At 37.9% G+C, this 19452-nt stretch overlaps 1 protein-coding gene across 4 annotated transcripts in view; it reads left to right on the top strand.

Moving 5' to 3' along the window:
* FMN2 (formin 2) overlaps positions 1-19452 on the top strand; it is a 391725-nt gene that overhangs the window by 132513 nt on the left and 239760 nt on the right. For 2 of the 4 annotated variants that reach the window (XM_043568707.1, XM_043568708.1), the window contains 3 exons: positions 2833-3750; positions 4081-4619; positions 6230-6374. In XM_043568707.1, the coding sequence (XP_043424642.1) occupies positions 2833-3750; positions 4081-4619; positions 6230-6374 (1602 nt within the window). Of the gene's footprint in view, positions 1-2832; positions 4620-6229; positions 6375-19452 lie in introns of all 4 variants that reach the window. The other 2 variants (XM_043568709.1, XM_043568706.1) reach the window with 2 other exon arrangements.

The raw sequence follows: 19452 nt of genomic DNA, 5'->3' as shown, positions 1-19452 counted from the left end.
AAACCCTTAAGTTCAGCATTACTGTCTGCATTTTTAATCATGTGCAGCAAAAATTCAGCACTCTTTTTGGGCCACTGACCCTAAGTCCAGACCTACTATTTGGCCTGGGCATACCTACCAACTACACCATTGTAACTATGGAATAGCACCCACTGGTTTTGTAAAGTGATGTCTTTCACATATTTAGTGGATTTTTCCATATGCATACCCTTGATGGTCTGTATGGTTTCACTAGTGTTCTTAAAGTGAACATGTAGATTTGAACCTTTTGATTTGCATGATGTTGTTGGGAATTCTGGGACAAGTGAATAGTGAACCATATTTGGAGATCACCTCAGGCTGCTTACTGGAAGAACCTTTTTTTCCCCCTCTGTATTTTATCCTGAAGTATCGGTACATGGTTATATCAGTCAGGCTTTACTGAGGAACCAGAAACCATACGAGATATATTAAACAGAAGGGCTTCCTATACACAGTTAAGTTTTTCATGGAACGATTAGAAAGTTTGAAAGATCTTCTAGGCTGAAATTTTTCAAAGGAGTCATATATAACTGGTATACCAGGGAAGCTAAAACCTTTGAAGCCACCATTGGAAACTGGAAAGTAGACAGTGGAACATTCTTTCAGAGCAGCTTCCAGTTAGCAGATCTTGATCACTAACAGAACAGTTAAGGACACTTGGAGTATGGCTCCTATCATTCCGCTTTCTAAATCTCTGTGTATCTGCATCTAATTGGATGAACCTAACTGCAAAGGAGTTTTTCTTCCCACTTCTGCACGTAGAAGGAGAAGGCGCTGGAGCTTGGGAGAGTCAATCCAAGGAACTGCCAAATTGTCTTGATTCCATTTAAGAAGTCTTTTTCTGCTGCCCGTATAAATAATTAGAAAAGATAAAAATCTCAGGAATCCATACAGCCACGGGTACTATGATCTTCTATGATCATTGTCTTTGAGTGTTGTGTTGGACTAGTTGGCTTGTAAATGTGAGAGCATAAATCTATGTAGAAAGAAGTGTAATACTTGCTATTGTGCTAGGCTCTTATGATTTAGGATCAGTTTCTCTTCCTTTTCTTCCTCTTATTTCTCTTCCTTCTCCTTCACATCCTTTACTTTTATATCGCTTTCATTATGTTCCTTCCCCAGGTTAGGGAAGTTTCCAGGTATGATTTCTTCAAATTAATTTTCTGCCCCCCTCCCTTTTCTCTCTTCTTTTGGGACTCTTATAATACAAATGTTATTACATTTGATGGAATCACTGAGTTCCCTAAGTCTATTCTTGTATTCCATAAATCTATCTTTCTTTTGTTCAGCCTCTTTATTTTCCATTTATTTTACCTTCTATATCACTTATTCATTCCCACGCTGCTTCCATCCTTGTGTTTTTACATCCGGTCTGTTTCAAATCTTGGTTATTGCATTTTTCATTACTGACTTTTTTTTTTAACTCTTTTATCTCTGTGGTAAGGGGCTCTTTGAAGTCTCCCATTCTTTTCTCAAGCCCACTGAGTATCTGTATGATTGTTCCTTTTTAAATTCTCCATCAGGCTTATTACTTATATCTGTTTCAATTAGATTTCTGACTGTGACCTCCATTTTGGCATTTTGTCTCACTCTGTCTTCTGTGTGTTAAAAAACCCTGTTATGTTTCTGGCTCCTGAGAATAATGGCTTTAGGAAGAAGAGGTCATATCGTGCTTTCATTATAATCAAATCTACAATGAAAAAAAGCTGGCCTTGCTAATAACATTTAAGAATTGAATTTAGAAACCTTTTCCAGAATTTACTTCTTGTGTGCCTTTTATCACCTAACCTTTTTATATGGTCATTATAAAAAAATGGGAAAATGAGAACACTACTAAGTTGTCAGGATAACTTCAAAAATATTTACTGATGCTTTAAGGTCACTTTTAAGGTTACACTAGAGAAATGAAAATAATCTATACGTTTTACTAATCCAGGTATCACTTTCTGAAATGCCTTTGGTGAAATATTAAAATTAAAGTAAACATGATATCAGTGAAATGACACATATGCATATGGATGTGAAAGCTATTTCACAGAATTTTATGGGAGATTCTTTCAGTGGGTTGCCTTTAAAAAGGCAGCGATGACTTTTAAAACTGAGGATTTAAAATGTCTTTAGGGAACATCTTAATAGCAAATATTATTTGGGAAGGTATGAGAGGAGCCTGTCTAGGAAATAAACTGGTTTTTCACTCAGAATTTTTTCCCCTATTTTCACTGGTCTACTTGTCTTCAATGACCATTTAAAGATTAGACAAACAATGGCCTTTGGACTTTATGGTGATATGTGTAAACCACTTTGAAGTCCAAGTGTGAAAAGGACAAGATACATAGAAATACTAATAGTATCTCTCTGTGAAGGGATCCTTCTGGAATTATTACAACAAACAAATATATTTTACAACTTTTAAAAATTATTTTATTATTTAAATAGTTTTTGGTCCTTATTATATGTATGTATATATATATTTATTTTTGTATATATATGTATGTATATATGTATATATATGTATATATACACATACATATATATATACGTTTATTTTTAAGAAGGTATATGTATATGTATATATACATACATATATACGTTTATTTTTAAGAGAGTACAAGTGGGGGAGGGGCAGAGAGAGGGGGACGGAAGAACTGAAGCAGGCTCTGCACTGACAGCAGCGAGCTCGACATGGGGCTTGAACTCATGAACTGTGACATCATGACCTGAGCTGAAGTTGGGCGTTTAACTGACTGAGCCACCCAGGTGCCCCAAGTCCTTATTTTATATTTAACTATGTCTGTCTTTGTTGTCCCTCAGGAAGCTTTTGACATGAAGTCTGAAGGACAGGCAACTGTAATTCAGCAGCTGGAACAGACCATTGAGGATCTGAGGACCAAAATAGCTGAACTGGAGAAGGGGTATCCTGCCCTGGACGTGGAGATGGCCAGAGGCCGTCACGGGGCTCAGAATGGAGGTGCACCCTTAGAAGATGTCTGTCTTGAAGCTCTCAGGTTAGGAGAAAAGGATGTACGTCATCAAAGGATTTTACAGGCAAAGTCAATCCAGACATCCCCGACAGAAGAGGGTGGGATACCAATACTGCCTTCTGTGAATACACTGCCAGAGTGTCCTCACCACCCACCTGGGGCTGAAAGTGGAGACTCACCTGTGCCGTCCTCACCTTCTGGACCTCAGACAAAATTCTGTTCGGAGATTTCTTTGATTGTGTCTCCAAGGCGAATATCAGTACAACTCGACACACATCAGCCCACGTTGCCTCCACCATCTCCATCCCTCCTGAAGTCTGACAGTCAAAGACAGTCCGGGTCACAGCCTTCCCATCCTTCTCTTCGTACTGAGTTTGAAACCAGCCGTGAACACTCTGTTTTCTCCTCCTTTGAGAACAGCCATAACGTCCAACCCTCACCACCTCTGCCTTGCACAGAGTCTTCCAGTTCCGTGCCTGGTGTAGGCATGGCAGCTCCCCCACCTCCCCTTCTCCCTGGCACAACGAGACCTGTTCTTCCCAGTATAGCCATCCCCCCACCTCCTCCTCTGCCTGGTACAGAAATGTTACCGCCCCCTCCTCCACCTTTGCCTGATGAGGGAATACCTCTTCCCCCTTCTCTTCCTGTAGTGGAGATACCTCCTCCCCCTCCTCTGCCAGGTGAGGGAATACCTCCTCCCCCTCCTCTGCCAGGTGAGGGAATACCTCCTCCCCCTCCTCTGCCAGGTGAGGGAATACCTCCTCCCCCTCCTCTGCCAGGTGAGGGAATACCTCCTCCCCCTCCTCTGCCAGGTGAGGGAATACCTCCTCCCCCTCCTCTGCCAGGTGAGGGAATACCTCCTCCCCCTCCTCTGCCAGGTATGGGAATACCTCCTCCCCCTCCTCTTCCCGGTGTGGGAATACCCCCTCCCCCACCTCTTCCCGGTGTGGGAATACCCCCTCCCCCTCCTCTTCCCGGTGTGGGAATACCCCCTCCCCCTCCTCTTCCCGGAGTGGGAATACCCCCTCCCCCTCCTCTTCCCGGAGTGGGAATACCTCCTCCTCCCCCTCTTCCCGGAGTGGGAATACCTCCTCCCCCGCCTCTTCCCGGAGTGGGAATACCTCCTCCCCCGCCTCTTCCTGGAGTGGGAATACCTCCTCCCCCGCCTCTTCCTGGAGTGGGAATACCTCCTCCTCCCCCTCTTCCTGGAGTGGGAATACCTCCTCCCCCGCCTCTTCCTGGAGTGGGAATACCTCCTCCCCCTCTCCTGCCAGGTGAAGGAATACCTCCTCCCCCTCCTCTGCCTGGAGTTGGGGTTCCTCCACCTCCTCCTTTGCCAGGTATGGGGATTCCACCTGTTCCAGCTACCCTGCCAACTTCTGGAACAGGCATTCCCCCACCCCCTCTGCTTCCTGGATCAGGCCCTCCACTCCCCCCTCAAGTTGGAAGTAGCACTTTATCAGCACCACAAGTGTGTGGTTTTCTTCCTCCTCCATTGCCAGCTGGCTTGTTTGGATTAGGGCTGAACCAAGACAGAGGGAGTAGGAAGCAGCCAGTAGAGCCTTGTCGGCCCATGAAGCCTCTGTACTGGACGAGAATTCAACTGCATAGTAAAAGGTAACATGAATTGGAGCTCATCTCTGCACAGTTTGTCAACAGGAGGGAGCATTTACCTTTAAAACTCTTGGGGAAATTACAATTTAGTGCATTTTTAGGTACTGCTCTGAAACTTATCTGTAGGTTTTTATGTTAATATTTACTGAAGCAATCTGTTATTTCAAATTTTAGACTTTTCTCAAAAGTATCAAAGGTATAAAACAAATGATATATGTGTATCAATGTATAAGATGTACAGATATCTATCTGTATACTTATTGATCAGTCTTATAAAGATGGAAGGATATATTTTTCTTAGCATACGTGCTCTATTGCCTCGTTCCAGAACCTCACTCTAGCAAATAGCTTATAAATATAAATCAAATCCTTAAAAGACATACTGACTCTTGAGGATATTTTTTGCATTCTTTTGAAGGCACAGTCTTGTGATACTGTTCCCTTTTGTTTGCAGTAGTCTTTCTCTTCAAAGATGTGCTATGCAAAAATACACATATCCACACCCATGCGTGAAATAATTTAGTTTTGAGAATTTCCTGGCATTTATATAGAGAGTTTGTGACACAATGTGGTCATAAAGTCATACTTGGGAATGATATTTATAAAAGAATACTTCCCACCATGTATGCTGTTGGCATATTACTTATCCATGCATGGTCTATAGTTGACGTCCCTTGATCCCTGGGACAGTGCTATGACACATGGGTGAGGAATGTGCTGGCGGGGGACAAACCATACTCTTTAAACTTTACTGGCCTTCCTTTTTTTCTAACTTTCCATGATCCCTTGAATTTTTTTTTTAATTTTTGTATGATGTGTTATGCATTTAGAACAGGATCTTTCCAGGCCTCGTTCTCATTTGTTATACAATTTTCTCATCACTGAATCACATTAGGGGAGAAGAATCTACATAGTTTGACTACTTCTAAATTTGCAGCTCATTCTTTCTGTAATTTCCATGTTACTTATATATGCTGAGGCATCATGTCAAACTGTGACCCAAACTCATTTTATCCAGATACATTATAAGAAGTTATTTTGTTGTGTTGTTCCTTTGTTTCAAAAAATAGATCTACCCTTTTTAGGTGGTACGACATGAATCTACAGTCACTAAAGTCAGATAACAGTGGGTGATGGAAGTGGGCGGGAGATGGAGGGTACCACCTTGGATCATAAAATAATTTCTTTTTTAACCCGTGCATAGTTCACAAAGCTGACGAGTCAGGTTTGAATTGTGAGATAGCCAATATTTCTTGCCTTCATAGCTTATACTGAGAGGAGTTTTGCTTCTATGTTTTTATACAGTGATTTGATAACTAAGAATTCCTGGAAAGTATTTTTTTCTAGGCAAAGGTTTCATTCTCTATTGATGGCATTTTAACTTTCTTATCAAGTTGATAAAACAAATGTTAGTCTTAAAGAAAAAGTATTCTTTCTTATCACCTTCCTCTTGCCCTCGTTTCTACCTCCTCTTCCCTTCCTTCCAGACTTCCTTCCCTCATGTTTTTTTCTCTTCTGCCCTTCTTCCCTTCTCTTCATTTTTGTTTATGCTCACGACAATATCTTGTAGTTCGGTGTGATGACTGTTTCATTGGTCTTTTGCTTAACTTTAGAGACTCCAGTGCTTCACTTATTTGGGAAAAAATTGAAGAGCCATCCATAGATTGTCATGAATTTGAGGAATTGTTTTCTAAAACTGCCATGAAGGAGAGGAAGAAACCTATTTCTGACACTATCACAAAGACCAAGGCTAAACAAGTGAGTATTTGTGTGTTTTCTGAGATTGGACAGTATTTTGGGCATAAGTATGAACTTTCATTAGAAAAAAAAAAATGAAACTGTTTTCTGGGCTGTATAACCTCCATAGTCCTTAACCAGATAGAAGTTAGAATTTTAGAACATGTAATTAAGTGAAATTATGCCAAACAGAACAGCAAATAATTGTTTCCACCAAGTGACAATGTCCTGACTATTTTAATTTTAGCCTTGTGATACATACTTCCGAAATTTCAGCTACTGATTATTTCCAGAATTAGTTGTCTAGAAATAAGTTGTTAATTGATTGCAATTCATCTGAGCACTAGTATGGATGGAAACAAAAGTAAAAGTGGGCAAAGAAAAACAAGTAAGCAAGAAGTCTAGTCCTTAGTAATCTATATAATGCATTTGGTATTTTGTGGAATTGACACTCTTTAGAATCGAGTTAAACAATCACACCGTACTTGACATATGGAAGGATGCCTCACATATCGTACCAGCATCTCCATTCGTTGTTAGAGCCTTTGATCTATACTGTGATACCTGGATTGGACAAAGAGAATAGTACATTTGGAGAAAAACATTTCAAAGAAATGTTTCCCAACTGGTCCACCCAATGGACTTGATCATGAAATGTCTTGTCATTCAGGAAATTATAGTAAAATTCCACAGTAATAAGCCCCACATAGAAGGTATTGCTAGCTGTCCATCTTTCACCCTAAAATGGGGAAATGGCTACATTTCTTAATTTTTCTGGTTGGGGGGTTGAGTGCATGGATGCAAGAGAATGGTGAGCAGCTCAGTCCTGGGAGGCAGTGAGAGAGAGGTGAGACCCCAAGCCCCCAGTGTTCTCCTGGACCCTTCTCCCCAGATAAGTGGCAACCAATGGGGTGATTCCTTGAAGTTTTGCCCCTGACCTGGAAGTTGTAGCTAAAAGGATGACCCAGAGTTGTAGCTAAAAGTATGATCCATTGATATTTATTTCAGATCAAATAACTCCCACCATATGGAGACTGCCAAATCCAGCCAGGGGAGGATAGATTTGAATGGCACGGCTTGACCCCTGGGACCTATAGCTGAGTGATAAGCAGGCTCACTGCAGGCTTTTCTATTGTTCTGAAAATGATGCATACCTAAACATTACGCAGCTGAGGTTTTCAGAATCATTTATTGCAGTACAAATGGCCTCTGGTGACCTTAGGTCAAGGACTATGATAAATTGGACAATAGCTGGCATATTGTAGGCACTGAATAAATATTTGTTTAAAAGTAAACCAGCTGACCATGGGAGGAGGACTTCATAATCAGAGACTATGCCTAATAATGATTAAAAAACAGAAAATCATTCATCTCATAGTAATCAGCATGGCCAAGGTGACAGTACTAAGGGGAATAAAAGCAAATGGAAAACCACATTTTCTCTGACAGAGGTAAATGTTAAGAAAAACTCTTTTCACAGTACATTTGCATATAGCACACTTAGGCTGAATCATACCTCTTCTGTGGACTCTTATGGACTGTGTCAGAGATGGGAAAACTGGGCAAGGAATATGGGTAGAGAGTGTCTATATGTGTGTGTGTGTGTGTGTGTGTGTGTGTGTATACACATGTAACTGGTGTATATATATATATACACACACACACACACACACGTATACACACACACATGTATACACACACACACACACACACACACACACACACACGTACACATATGTATCAAGGACAATGAGGCAGCCAGGATTGTCATTTGATGGTGGGCAGATGTGACATGGGATGTTTCTTGTCTAGGGAAGGTATACTCAGAAAGGCAAACAATGTCTTCTCTATCTTTCATCACCACTTTTTTTCCACTGAATGAACATAGATAAGGAAGATACTTCATACATTACCAGAGACTTTAGGATTTCATACTTATTTGACATAATCTTCAGTTTTTGGCTTACTGAAATAAGATTTATGTGTAAATCATCAAAAATTCACAAATTCAGCTAGTTTGCCTGAGATGCACTGTGCACGACCCCAGTTCATCTGCATTGAACATCATCTCAGCATGATCACCTTACTCTGTCATTAAGACATTTCATAAACTATGGGTAAGAGACTTTGCCAATGTCATAATTTGCACTTATTGACTGTGATGCTACTGTTGACTTTAACTCCAAACAGGGTTAATGGAAAAGTCTCCATTATGACTCCTGATAACCTTGTTCAGCATCTCCTTGGTCTAGGTCTTGGTATTGAGCTCTGCACTTCAGGTCTGTTTTTGAAGGGATAAGGTTTTTGTTTTTTCCCTCTCCCTCTCCCTCTCCCTCTCCCTCTCCCTCTCCCTCTCCCTCTCCCTCTCCCTCTCCCTCTCCCTCTCCCTCTCCCTCTCCCTTCCCTTCCCTTCCCTTCCCTTCCCTTCCCTTCCCTTCCCTTCCCTTCCCTATGTATGTTGGAGAGAGAAAAATCCTCAATGTGATATATTTCTGAAGAAACCTAGTTTTATTTTACTTTGTTGTATTTGGAAGAAAAATAGATTCATTTCATCTCCTTGAGACAATTAAAATTTTGTTTAAGGAAATATATTTTCAGGCTGTATGCAAATAGTTCCCCTTTTTATGGGAAATGTATACTGATTGTATGTGCAGACATTTTGGTACCTCATGATTCATGTGCAGTGTAATGAATAGCCTTTAATGCTCTGGCATATGTTTATGGAGGTATTTCAAGCAATTCTTCTTATATACAATGGAAGCTAGAAGTTCTGTTTTTCTTTAAATATTTAAAAATAGCCAAATAATTTTTCTGTGATCTGTCTTCTTCTTGAAAGCAAGACTGTGGTCAAATGCACTGGTATTTAATGAAGTGCCTGTGCTGTTTTTACTCTTTCAGAGAGACATTTTCAGCATGATAGTAGAGGATCCCTTAGCTGGGCACGTTGCTGTTTGGCATGAGGAGAAAGAGGGCTACTTTCTGGACACCTAGTCTAGTAGTAATGATGAATAGCTTGTATTTCTAAAACCTTTTTCCTCCCAGGAACCTAAAACAAAACATTTCTTATTTTTTGTGGAATATATATATCTATTTCTGTGGTGACTTCTTTATTCTTTATTTTGAAGTATTTAAAACATAAGGAGATTAGCTGAGAAGGTATATGTGAGTTTATCAGACTATGATCTGACATTCTTCTTCAGTGAGTGTGACACGTATACATCACCATTAAATATCAGTCTGCCAACAGAACAGCAATAACCCTGTTTCCTACGGTATCAGGAGGAAAGTAGAAACAAATTTTTATGAGGCTTATGTTTAAATGCTGATACACATACACACTTGCCCATTTTTTAAGGAATGCTCTAGAACTAGTAAACATTTAGCCCAATCTCCTGTGTATTGCTGGGGTAATCCAAGGAATTTTAATGTTGATAATGATCTTAAGACACCTCAGGATCTTCTATGTTCCACTGAAGATTAAGTTTATCCTGAGTTTAGGAGCAGAAAAGTGAGAATTGATAGTAAGAGCTGCTTCAAAAAAGAGGTTTCTAGTTAATCCTCTGTCAAACAAGGTCATAAACAAATACACTTGGTAAACATGGTAACAATTGGAGCAACAACAATAGTAATAATCATAGTGGTAGTTAGGACAACAAGAATTCTGGAAGCCACAAGGCACACTGTGCTTTATTTATCATGTGCCAGTCATTGTTTTTAGCATTCTCCTTATATTAATTCATTTAATCCTCCTCGTTCTATGAGGTAGACCTCATTATCACCAGTATATGGTACAGAAAACTGAGGTATAGAGGGCCTAAATAATGTTTCCGGGCTAGTAAGGGGCAGAGCTCAGGTTCAAGCTCCATTAATCTGACTCCAGAGCCTGAGAGCTTAATCACTTGGTAATAAGTATGGGGGTGAAGTATTTTTTGTTAAGTTTCAGTATACTTTTATATGGAAACCAGAATAGATATTTTAGAAAATAGTAATTTGAATGTGTATTGATTTTTCTGTATGCTCACTATCAAATGACTAGTTGCATTTATGAAATTGTATGTGAAGATACTTTTAAAGCCTTTTACATATGCTAACAGATTTTGACAAGTACATAAACTACAATGCCACTGAACATGACATTTGCCCAATTAAATAAAAGTTTATCTGAGAGACGAAAACTTTAGACGTATAAGCTTCTGTAAACAGTAAAAATGAGGGCATTTGCTTGTGCAGCATTTAAGTACTGGTTGGAAGTCTATAGCCACAGTGGTCAAATGTCACCAAATGTCAAGTGATGATACTTCTGATTCATTCCATGACACAAAAAGGAACCATCTCTGTAAAATATGCCTTAAGTCAATGAAGTCTAATCATACTTAAAAAGTCCGTAAAGGAACATGCTATCCATAATGGAAATTTAAACACAGAAGTTAACAAGAGTGAATAAGAAGGATCTGTGTTATTTTTTAAATACATAGCTGACATTTGTTTAATCATTTAATGCAACACAAACAAATGTCTTTCTGGGTTTCTTCTATTTATCAGATTAAAAATGCTCTGCTTAGAGAATGGGAGAGAAAAACAAGTCATGATAGTTAAATATTTGTTGGGCTTTAGCCTCTGGAAGTACGATTAGAAAAATAGTTAAATCTGCTACTTATTATAAGGGGAGGTAGTAACAGGATTTGTTAGAATTCCCATTTAATTACAGATATAAATGGTAAAGAGTTAGACATTTGGTATTCTGTTCAATCTTTCCATTGTGTTTGCTGACCTAACCTCTTTTAAGGCTTTATGTACGTGTGTTATAAAAACCCATAATAACAATGGGAAAAGAAGCATTCATTATTCAGATGTTCTTATATGGGAGTGTATGATGTAATGCTGCTAAGCATTCTTACATGAAACAGTAATGGCTGTTATAAGGCGTCTTTCTACCATGTTGAGGCATTGGGGAAAAGCGTATGCTATACTTCAGATATTGTCTGCTGTAGTAATACTGATGCACATGAAAAGGGAAAAGGGGGTATGTATTTTACTCCTGAATCTAATAATTTCAAGTAATGTAAATAATCTCTGTTTATTGCAAATGTTTTATCGTTATTATTGGATATTTCAGTGTAGGCTCAGTGATAATCTGAGTAGTAGAAATTTAGTTTTTTGTATTGGTGTGAATTTTTCCTATTATAGCTGGCAAAGGGTGTGTTTTGGTTGATTTGGACAGTTATATTGGTCATCTAGACTGAAGACCTAAAATAATATCTGAAACACAAAATATCTTACAATAAAACGATTTAGATTTGTTTTGGGGATACATAGTAAACATTTGGTACTTTGTTACTTTTAACATAACATCTGTTTTTAATAGAATACATTCCTATTGCAAGCCTTAAAATGTATTTACATAGAAAACCACATCAAAATACAGAGCTATAATTAGACAAACATAGGTTTTGTGGAATCTGGATTTGTTTTAGATGTTGAAAGATTTATTATTTTTTGAAGATGTTATTCCCATAACTATTTGTAGAGCATACCCAATCAATTCAAAGAATGCAAAAATAATAACCTCTATTTTTAAATTTTCTTTCAGCCAAAAAATTGTTTTTATAGTTCTAAGTAAATGGCAGACACACAAACACACACACACACACACACACACACGCGCGCACACACACAGGCGCGCGCGCACACACACACACACACACACAAAACAAAACAAAACAAAACACAACACAACCAGCGGCATACTAAAAAGGAAATATAATTAGGCTAATGGTCCCAACCTTGCTAGATTATGTATTAGGAAAATTATGTTTGATTAATAACAAATTGAACTTGTCCAAAATCTAATCATCGTACTGTCAGTTAATTCTTTTGGACTTTATTTTGATATATTATGATGATAATAAGTTTCTTTGCACTAGATGTAGAAGAAAGGGGTATTGATATTTAATGGCTGAGATGTCCTGTTTACCAAAATCCATAGGCATTGAAGAAACAGTTGTTTGGAAAATTCATTTGCAATTCATTACCTTATTATGATTATCTATGAAAACTGAAAAGTCATCCTTGCAAAAGTAAGGAAAGCTTTTTGGTCATTTACAGAGTCTAAATTCTATAATTTGGAGCAGGTGATGGGGGAGCATTTCTCAGTACTGCAGACAGCCAGGGAAAATTTAAAGAGAGGAAACACCAGTTACTTTCAGTGCTGCACCACTTTCTTGGCCTGAGGAGAGCAGGGTTTATCCGTTTCAGCAGGGAATGCAGTAAAGAAGAGAGGCTCCCAGGCCAGGGAGTTTCTCTGGTGGGCTCATTTATTACTGTCTCCCTGAGGGACAGTATTAAGTAATTCACGGGACTAAATTTGAATCACTCTTCAAGTTTCACACCGTATACTCTAAAATAGTAAGTACTGTAGGTGATCAGGAGGGCTGAATGGAGCATGCTGGCTGGATTTAGTATGAGGCTGTGTGGAAGAGATGAGACTTGAAGTGGCCCTTGAATTTATTTTGTTCAGATATGTAGAGAGAATTAAGGGATGATTTTTGAAAATAGCACCGCAAACAAAGATTTCCTTGAACCTTATTTAAAACCATCGTAATTCAGTCAGGTGTTTTGGCACTCTTCTATGTGTGGGAACTCCCGTCTGACGGTTTCAGGAATGTGGATGCAGGTTATTGATACTTGTTTCCCTTAGCTCAGCATGTTTCCTTCCCATCCTCCCGGCAAAAGTCTTTAGGCTTGTCTTAGACATAAGAGTGACAATGGAATTTCACAAATTAGACCTGACGTTGATTTTTTGCTGTTTTGGTGCTACATCGTGGACTGTATGTCTCTTTACCATGGACAGCAACCGTCCCTGCACCTGATTTGACTTACACAGTTACAATTACGATAGCTCCTACCTTTTGTCTGTGGGAACTGTTGCAGGTGACACAAGTCTGTTCACACTATACTTTTAGTGTGATCTGAGCTGAAAAATGTTTGATTATTTGAGGACACAAGTATCAGACTTAAAGGAAAAAATAAAGTTCTTATTCATATCTCTATTTCGTATTCAAAACTTTTTTGTTGTTTCAACTGGAATATAAATTTGTTTCTTTTTCAAAATCATGTTTATAAGGAAGATTTCTAACACTTGTGCTTTTATTTTGTTACATGTTAATATATGAAATTTTAGAAGTACTGAATTATAACTAGAAATTATCTGAAGTATTACTTTGCAAATTTTATTGGAGGTGGGCCTCCTAGATCAACAGAACAGGGAGTTTGGTGAGTCCTCTTTCCAGCAAAACAGCAATTAACTGTGAAAACTACAACAAAAAATATTCATTTAAAGTCTCTGGCAGTTGGTCTAAGGGTACAAAGGAAATAGAGAAACAATCATTCAAGAAAATGTACCAAGACTCAATAAGAATAGTGAGAGTCTGTGGCTTTTGAGCCATGACCCACTCCCATCACCAGCCACCCTAACTCTGTGTTATGGAATCTTACCCAAGGCATATAAAGCTGAGAAGACCAAGGTCTCTCTCCCTTAGGTTATGGCTTTACTTTAGGAGAGCCAGGATTCTGGCATTCCTAATTTCCCCAGTCCCCTGTTGCAGAAGCTCTAGTCCAGGCAACTATGGAGGGCTAAAGAAAGAGGAAGCCGAGAAGGGCCCTCTAGGAATCAAAGTTAACTCTGAGTCAGGAAGGCTGTGCACCTGTGCCAGGCTGTATCTGCTCAGGAGGAGTCAAGCAAGATATGGGATACCATGAAAGCATTCTCTAAACCTCATACAGTGTCAACAAAATCAGTCATTCCTGAAAGTCTGGGAGGTATGTGCATGCCCAAGGCCACACCCTCTCAGAAGCAGTTAGAGAAAATCCAAGTTACTACCTCCTTCGTGGCTGAATGTGAGAAAAGTTGCATAAACTCTGAACTGTATAGTAGCCTCCAGGGCATGCACCCCACTCCCCCACACAATGGTTAAAGGTAAAACTCTAAGTGGTTAGGGGACTTCAGCGTAATCTTCGGCAATGGCTCAACCCACCCAGGGATGACTCCTAGGTAAATCAGGGCAAAAGATAAAATAATGGGGGAAGAATGTGTGCAAGAATATCAGATTGCACACTGTTGCAGATGTAATTCATGGAACTAGTCAGGCCAAAATAAACAAATAAGCAAAAAGTAAACAAGCCAACAATAAAAACGAATCCTGGGGCAGGGGTTGGGAAATCAATATCCAGAGTTGCTACAGTATATTATCTGAAATGTCCAGTTTTCAACAACTGTATGAGAACCACAAAGATGTCACAAAGTATCACCTATATGCAGGAAAACAAACAGGCAGTAGAAACATTATTCAGAGGCCCAGATAGCACATTTAACATTCACAGACTTCAGTTTTTTTAATGTTTATATTATTTTTGAGAGAGAGCATGAGCAGGGGAGAGGCAGAGAGAGGGAGACACAGAATCTGAAGCAGGCTGAAGGCTCTGAGGTGTCAGCACAGAGCCTTACGTGGGGCTTGAACTCATGAACCGTGACACCATGACCTGAGCTGAAGTCAGACGCCCAACTGACAACCACCCAGGTGCCCCTTTTATTTAAAAAAATTTTTTAAACATACATAAACTTCAGATCATTCATGCTAAATATCTTCAAAGAACTAAGGGAAACTGTTTCTAAGAAGTAAAGAAAGGTATGATGACAATGTTTCATCAATTTGAGAATGACAATAGAGAGACATTATTAAAAAAATTGAAGTTGAAAAGTATAATAATCAAAATGGAAAAAAAAACCACTGTGTAGTTTAACAAGTGATTTGTGGTAGCAGAAAAACAAAACAAAACAACCAGCAACCTTTAAGGTAAATCAATAGAGACTATGTAGTCTGAAGAACAGAGAAAAAAACAAGTGGGGAAAAAAAAGACAGAACCTCAGAATAATGTGGAACACCTTTAAGTGACCAACATCAATGAAATGTACCAAAAGGAGAAGAGAAAGAGAAAGGCATAGAAAAATATTTGAAGATGTGTCCAGAAATTTGATGAGAAGCGTTAATAAACACATCCAAGTTCAGTGAATGTCAAGTAGTAAACACCAGGTGATCTACACCCTGTCACATCTTAATTCAAAACATTGAGAGCCAAAGATAAAGAGAAAAATCTTGAAAGCAGTAAGAGAAAAACAACTCCTCACACACAAGGAAATTTCAGTAATAACAGCAGATGAATAGAAACAAAGTTGTACTGGAGTAAGGAAATGACACAAGGTGAAGTCAAAGTTACAGAAAGAAATGAAGGATGGAGGCTAAATAGGAAGGTTAATTCATAACGAGTATGAATATATACTTCTCTCCTGTCAACTTCTTTAAAGGTATAAGATTATATATACTAGTAATTTATAACAATTTGTATCATATATAAAACACATGGGCACACAGTATATATAACAGTGATAGTGTAAAAGGGTGAGAAGTGAATGGAGCTATAAGAGGAGTAAAGTTTCTATGTTTTGGAATTAGGTCAGTATAAATCTAAAGTAGATTCTGATAAATTAAGGATATATTGTAAGCCCTAGAGCAACCACTAAGAAAACTGAAATATCAAATAAATTCACAAAAGAAGTTAGATATCCAATTACTCCATGTAATACAAAAGTAGGTAATAAAGAAAGAATAGAGGAACAAAAAGGACAGATATATATTTAAAAAATGAAAAATGGCAGATGTAAATTCAATCATATTGATAATAACATTAAATGTGAATGAATTAAACAATCCATTAAAAAGGCAGATGTCAGATTGCCTAAAAATAATCCAAGTAGGTATTGTGTTACTAGAGGAGCACTTTAGATTCAAAGATATAAATAAGTCGAAAGCAAAAAAGATAGAACAACCTTAAACAACCATAAAAAAGCTGGAGTAGCCATACCGATATCAGATAAAATAGACTTAAAAAATTATTTGAAATAAAGAAGGACATTACTTCTAATAAAAGCTTAATCTATCAGGAAGGTACAATAATTATAAACATACATGCCCATAATAGTAATATCCCAAAATACATGAAGAACAAACTGACAATTAAAGGAAGAAATAAATATCATTTGGAGATTTTAATAGCCCACTTTTAATGATGGATAGAAGGTAAGCAGGAGATCAGCAAGGATGGAAAAGACTTCAACAACTACATAAACAAACTAGACTTGACATCTGTGGAACATGAACTCAATAGCAGCAGAAAACACATATTTCTCAGGTATGTATAGAACATTCTCTGGGATGGACCATACGCAAAGTCCACAAAACAAGCCTTCATAAATTTGAGATTGAAGCCTTAACAAATTTTAAACGATTGAAAAAGTATTTTTCTGGCCGCAGGAATTAAATTAGCAATAAGTAACAAAGAAATGTGAGGAAATTTGCATGTATGTCTAGGTTAAACAACATGTTCCCAAATAACAAGTGTTTCAAATAAGGAAACACAAGAAAAATTAGAAAATACTTTGAAATGACTATTAATGAAATCACAACATACTAAAACTTATTGTTTGCAACTAGAGCAGTGCTCAGAGAAATTTATGGCTGTAAATACCTATCTTAAAAAAAACCCTAAAACCAATCATCTCGACTTTCACCTTAAGAAACTGAGAAAGAAGGGAGTAATAAACACTAGAGTGGAAATAATGATTAAAAGAATATGAAAACAATAGAGAAAATCAACGAAGCAGAAGCTGGTTCTGTGAGGTTAAGAGAACTGAAACGCCTTTACTAGATTGACCAAGAAGAAAGACCAGGATGTGCCTTCTCACCACTTCTGCTTCACAATATCCTGACGGTTCTAGTTTAGGTAATTAGGTAAGAAAAGAAACAAATGGCGTTCAGATTGGAATGAGAGAAGTAAAATTCTCTTTACAGATAACGTCTCTAATATAAAATGTCCGAAAGGAATCCACTAAAAAATGATTAGAACTAACGGGAATTCGGTGAGACTGCACGAGATACAAAATCATTAGAGAAAAACCAATTCTATTTCTAGGCACTAGCAATTTACATTGTGAAAGTGTAATTAGGAAAACAATTCCCTTTACAATAGCATCAAAAAAGTAAAATACTTAGTATAAATTTAACAAAAGGAGTGCAAGACTTCTACACTGAAAACTAGAAAACATTGTGGAAGGGAAGTAAAGAAGATCTTAATAAATGTAACAGCATGCCGTGTTCATGGATCGGAGGACTCAGTAGTCACCTGTAGATTCAACACAATGCCTAACAAGTTTTTGTTTTTGTTTTTTGTTTTTCGGAAATTGGCAGGCTGATCTTGAAAATTTATGTGGAAACACCAGGGGCCCAAGATAATCAGAATAATCTAAAAAAATAAAGTTGGAGGGCTCACACTTCCTGACTTCAAAGTTATTACAAAGATATTAATTAAGGTGGTGTGGTGCTCTCAGATGGATAGACATGTTGGTCAGTGGAATAGAAGTAAGAGTCCAAAAATAAATCCTGGCATTTAGGGTTGGTTTTTGACAGTGTGGTGCCAAAACATTTCAAGGGCAAAGGAAGTATTTTCAACAAATGGTGCTCAGAGAACCAGATATTCACATGAAACCAAAAAATAAAGTTGAACCTTCACCTCATACCATGAGCAAAAATTAACTCAAAATGCATCATGGGCTTGAATGTAAGACCCTAAACTATAAAATTCAGAAGAAAACATAGGAGTCAGTATGACTTCTAAAGTACATGTGACAAAAGAAAAAAATAGATAAATTATACAACAGGAAGATGAACAATATTTGCGCTGCAAACAATACTATCAAGAAAATAAAAAAGACGCACAAATTAGAAAATATTTGCAAATCATATATCCGATAAGGAGTTAATATTCTGTATGTATAATGAACTCTTCCAACTCAGCACCACAACAGCCTGATTAAAAAAATTGTCAAAGGATGTGAATAGATCTTTCTGCAAAGATATACCACTGGCCAATCTGTGTGTGAAAGGCTGCTCAATGTCATTGGCAATAGGGAAATGAAAAAGCATCGTGTAACACCACTTTACGTGTAGTAGGACAGATAAGAAAGACCATAAAATGTGTGATGAGGAGGTGGAGAAATTGGAGCTCTTACACACTACTGGCAGGAATATAAAAGTGGTGTAGCCCTTTGGATTTCAATAACAATTCAAGTCTTAATCCACTAATTCATATATTCACCAGCAAAATTCTATTTTCCGTATATTCACCAGCAAAATTCCATTTTTCGTAAGAGAGTACATATTTTTTCTGGTACCTCTAGTTACTCATTAAATAATAATAATATCAGATTATAATTTTGTGGCTACATAATATTTTATCAAGGTCAGAAAACTTCTAAGGCAAAACTTTTTCCCCCTAAAATATATTGTCAAAAGTGTAAGCTATTTTTAACTTTAAGAAAATATAGTTTTACTAGGCAAAAATCGATTAACATCTGAAGAGAAATGTATAGATTTTCTCTTTGCTTTTGAGGAAGAGGCTAGAGATATATGGACTGTGGTTTTCTCTTCAGGAGTATAGGCCCTGGGAATATAATTAAACCAGTTTTGAAACCTACTGTGCTTCAGTGAATGCTCTTGGACAGAATCACCAGACTCCCCCAGGGGATAGATTTTAGTGTTTCTGATGGTGATGTCTGCTGTTAGTTTAACTTTGACTATAGACTGGTTTATTGCTTGCTTCATGAAAACTTTCAATAATTTTTCTTCCCTCAAGTCCTCATGTATGAAAGAAGATTAAATGCAAAATTTAAGAACCTCTGTGTTTTTAACTTACATGTTCAACAGACATATGCTGCAGCAGAGATTTGCATTATTGAAGCTAAATTTTTTCAATAATTTTTTAAATTAATTTTTTTGAGAGAGAGAGAGAGAGAGAGAGCGAGCGAGCAGGGAAGGGGCAGAGAGAGAGGAGGACACAAAATCCAAAGCGGCTGCAGACTCCAAACTGTCTGCACAGAGCCTGTCACCGGGCTCAAACTCATGAACTGCGAGATCATGACCGGAGCTGAAGGCAGCCACCCAGGCGCCCCTGAAGCTAAATTTATGTGGGTAAATTAAAATTGGCCCAT

The sequence above is a fragment of the Prionailurus bengalensis genome, chromosome E4 (assembly GCF_016509475.1).
Source record: "Prionailurus bengalensis isolate Pbe53 chromosome E4, Fcat_Pben_1.1_paternal_pri, whole genome shotgun sequence".
In the NCBI taxonomy this organism is placed as follows: Eukaryota; Metazoa; Chordata; class Mammalia; order Carnivora; family Felidae; genus Prionailurus; species Prionailurus bengalensis.
The sequence above is the reverse complement of the archived record's forward strand: the minus strand, read 5'-3'. Positions and strand labels throughout refer to the sequence as shown.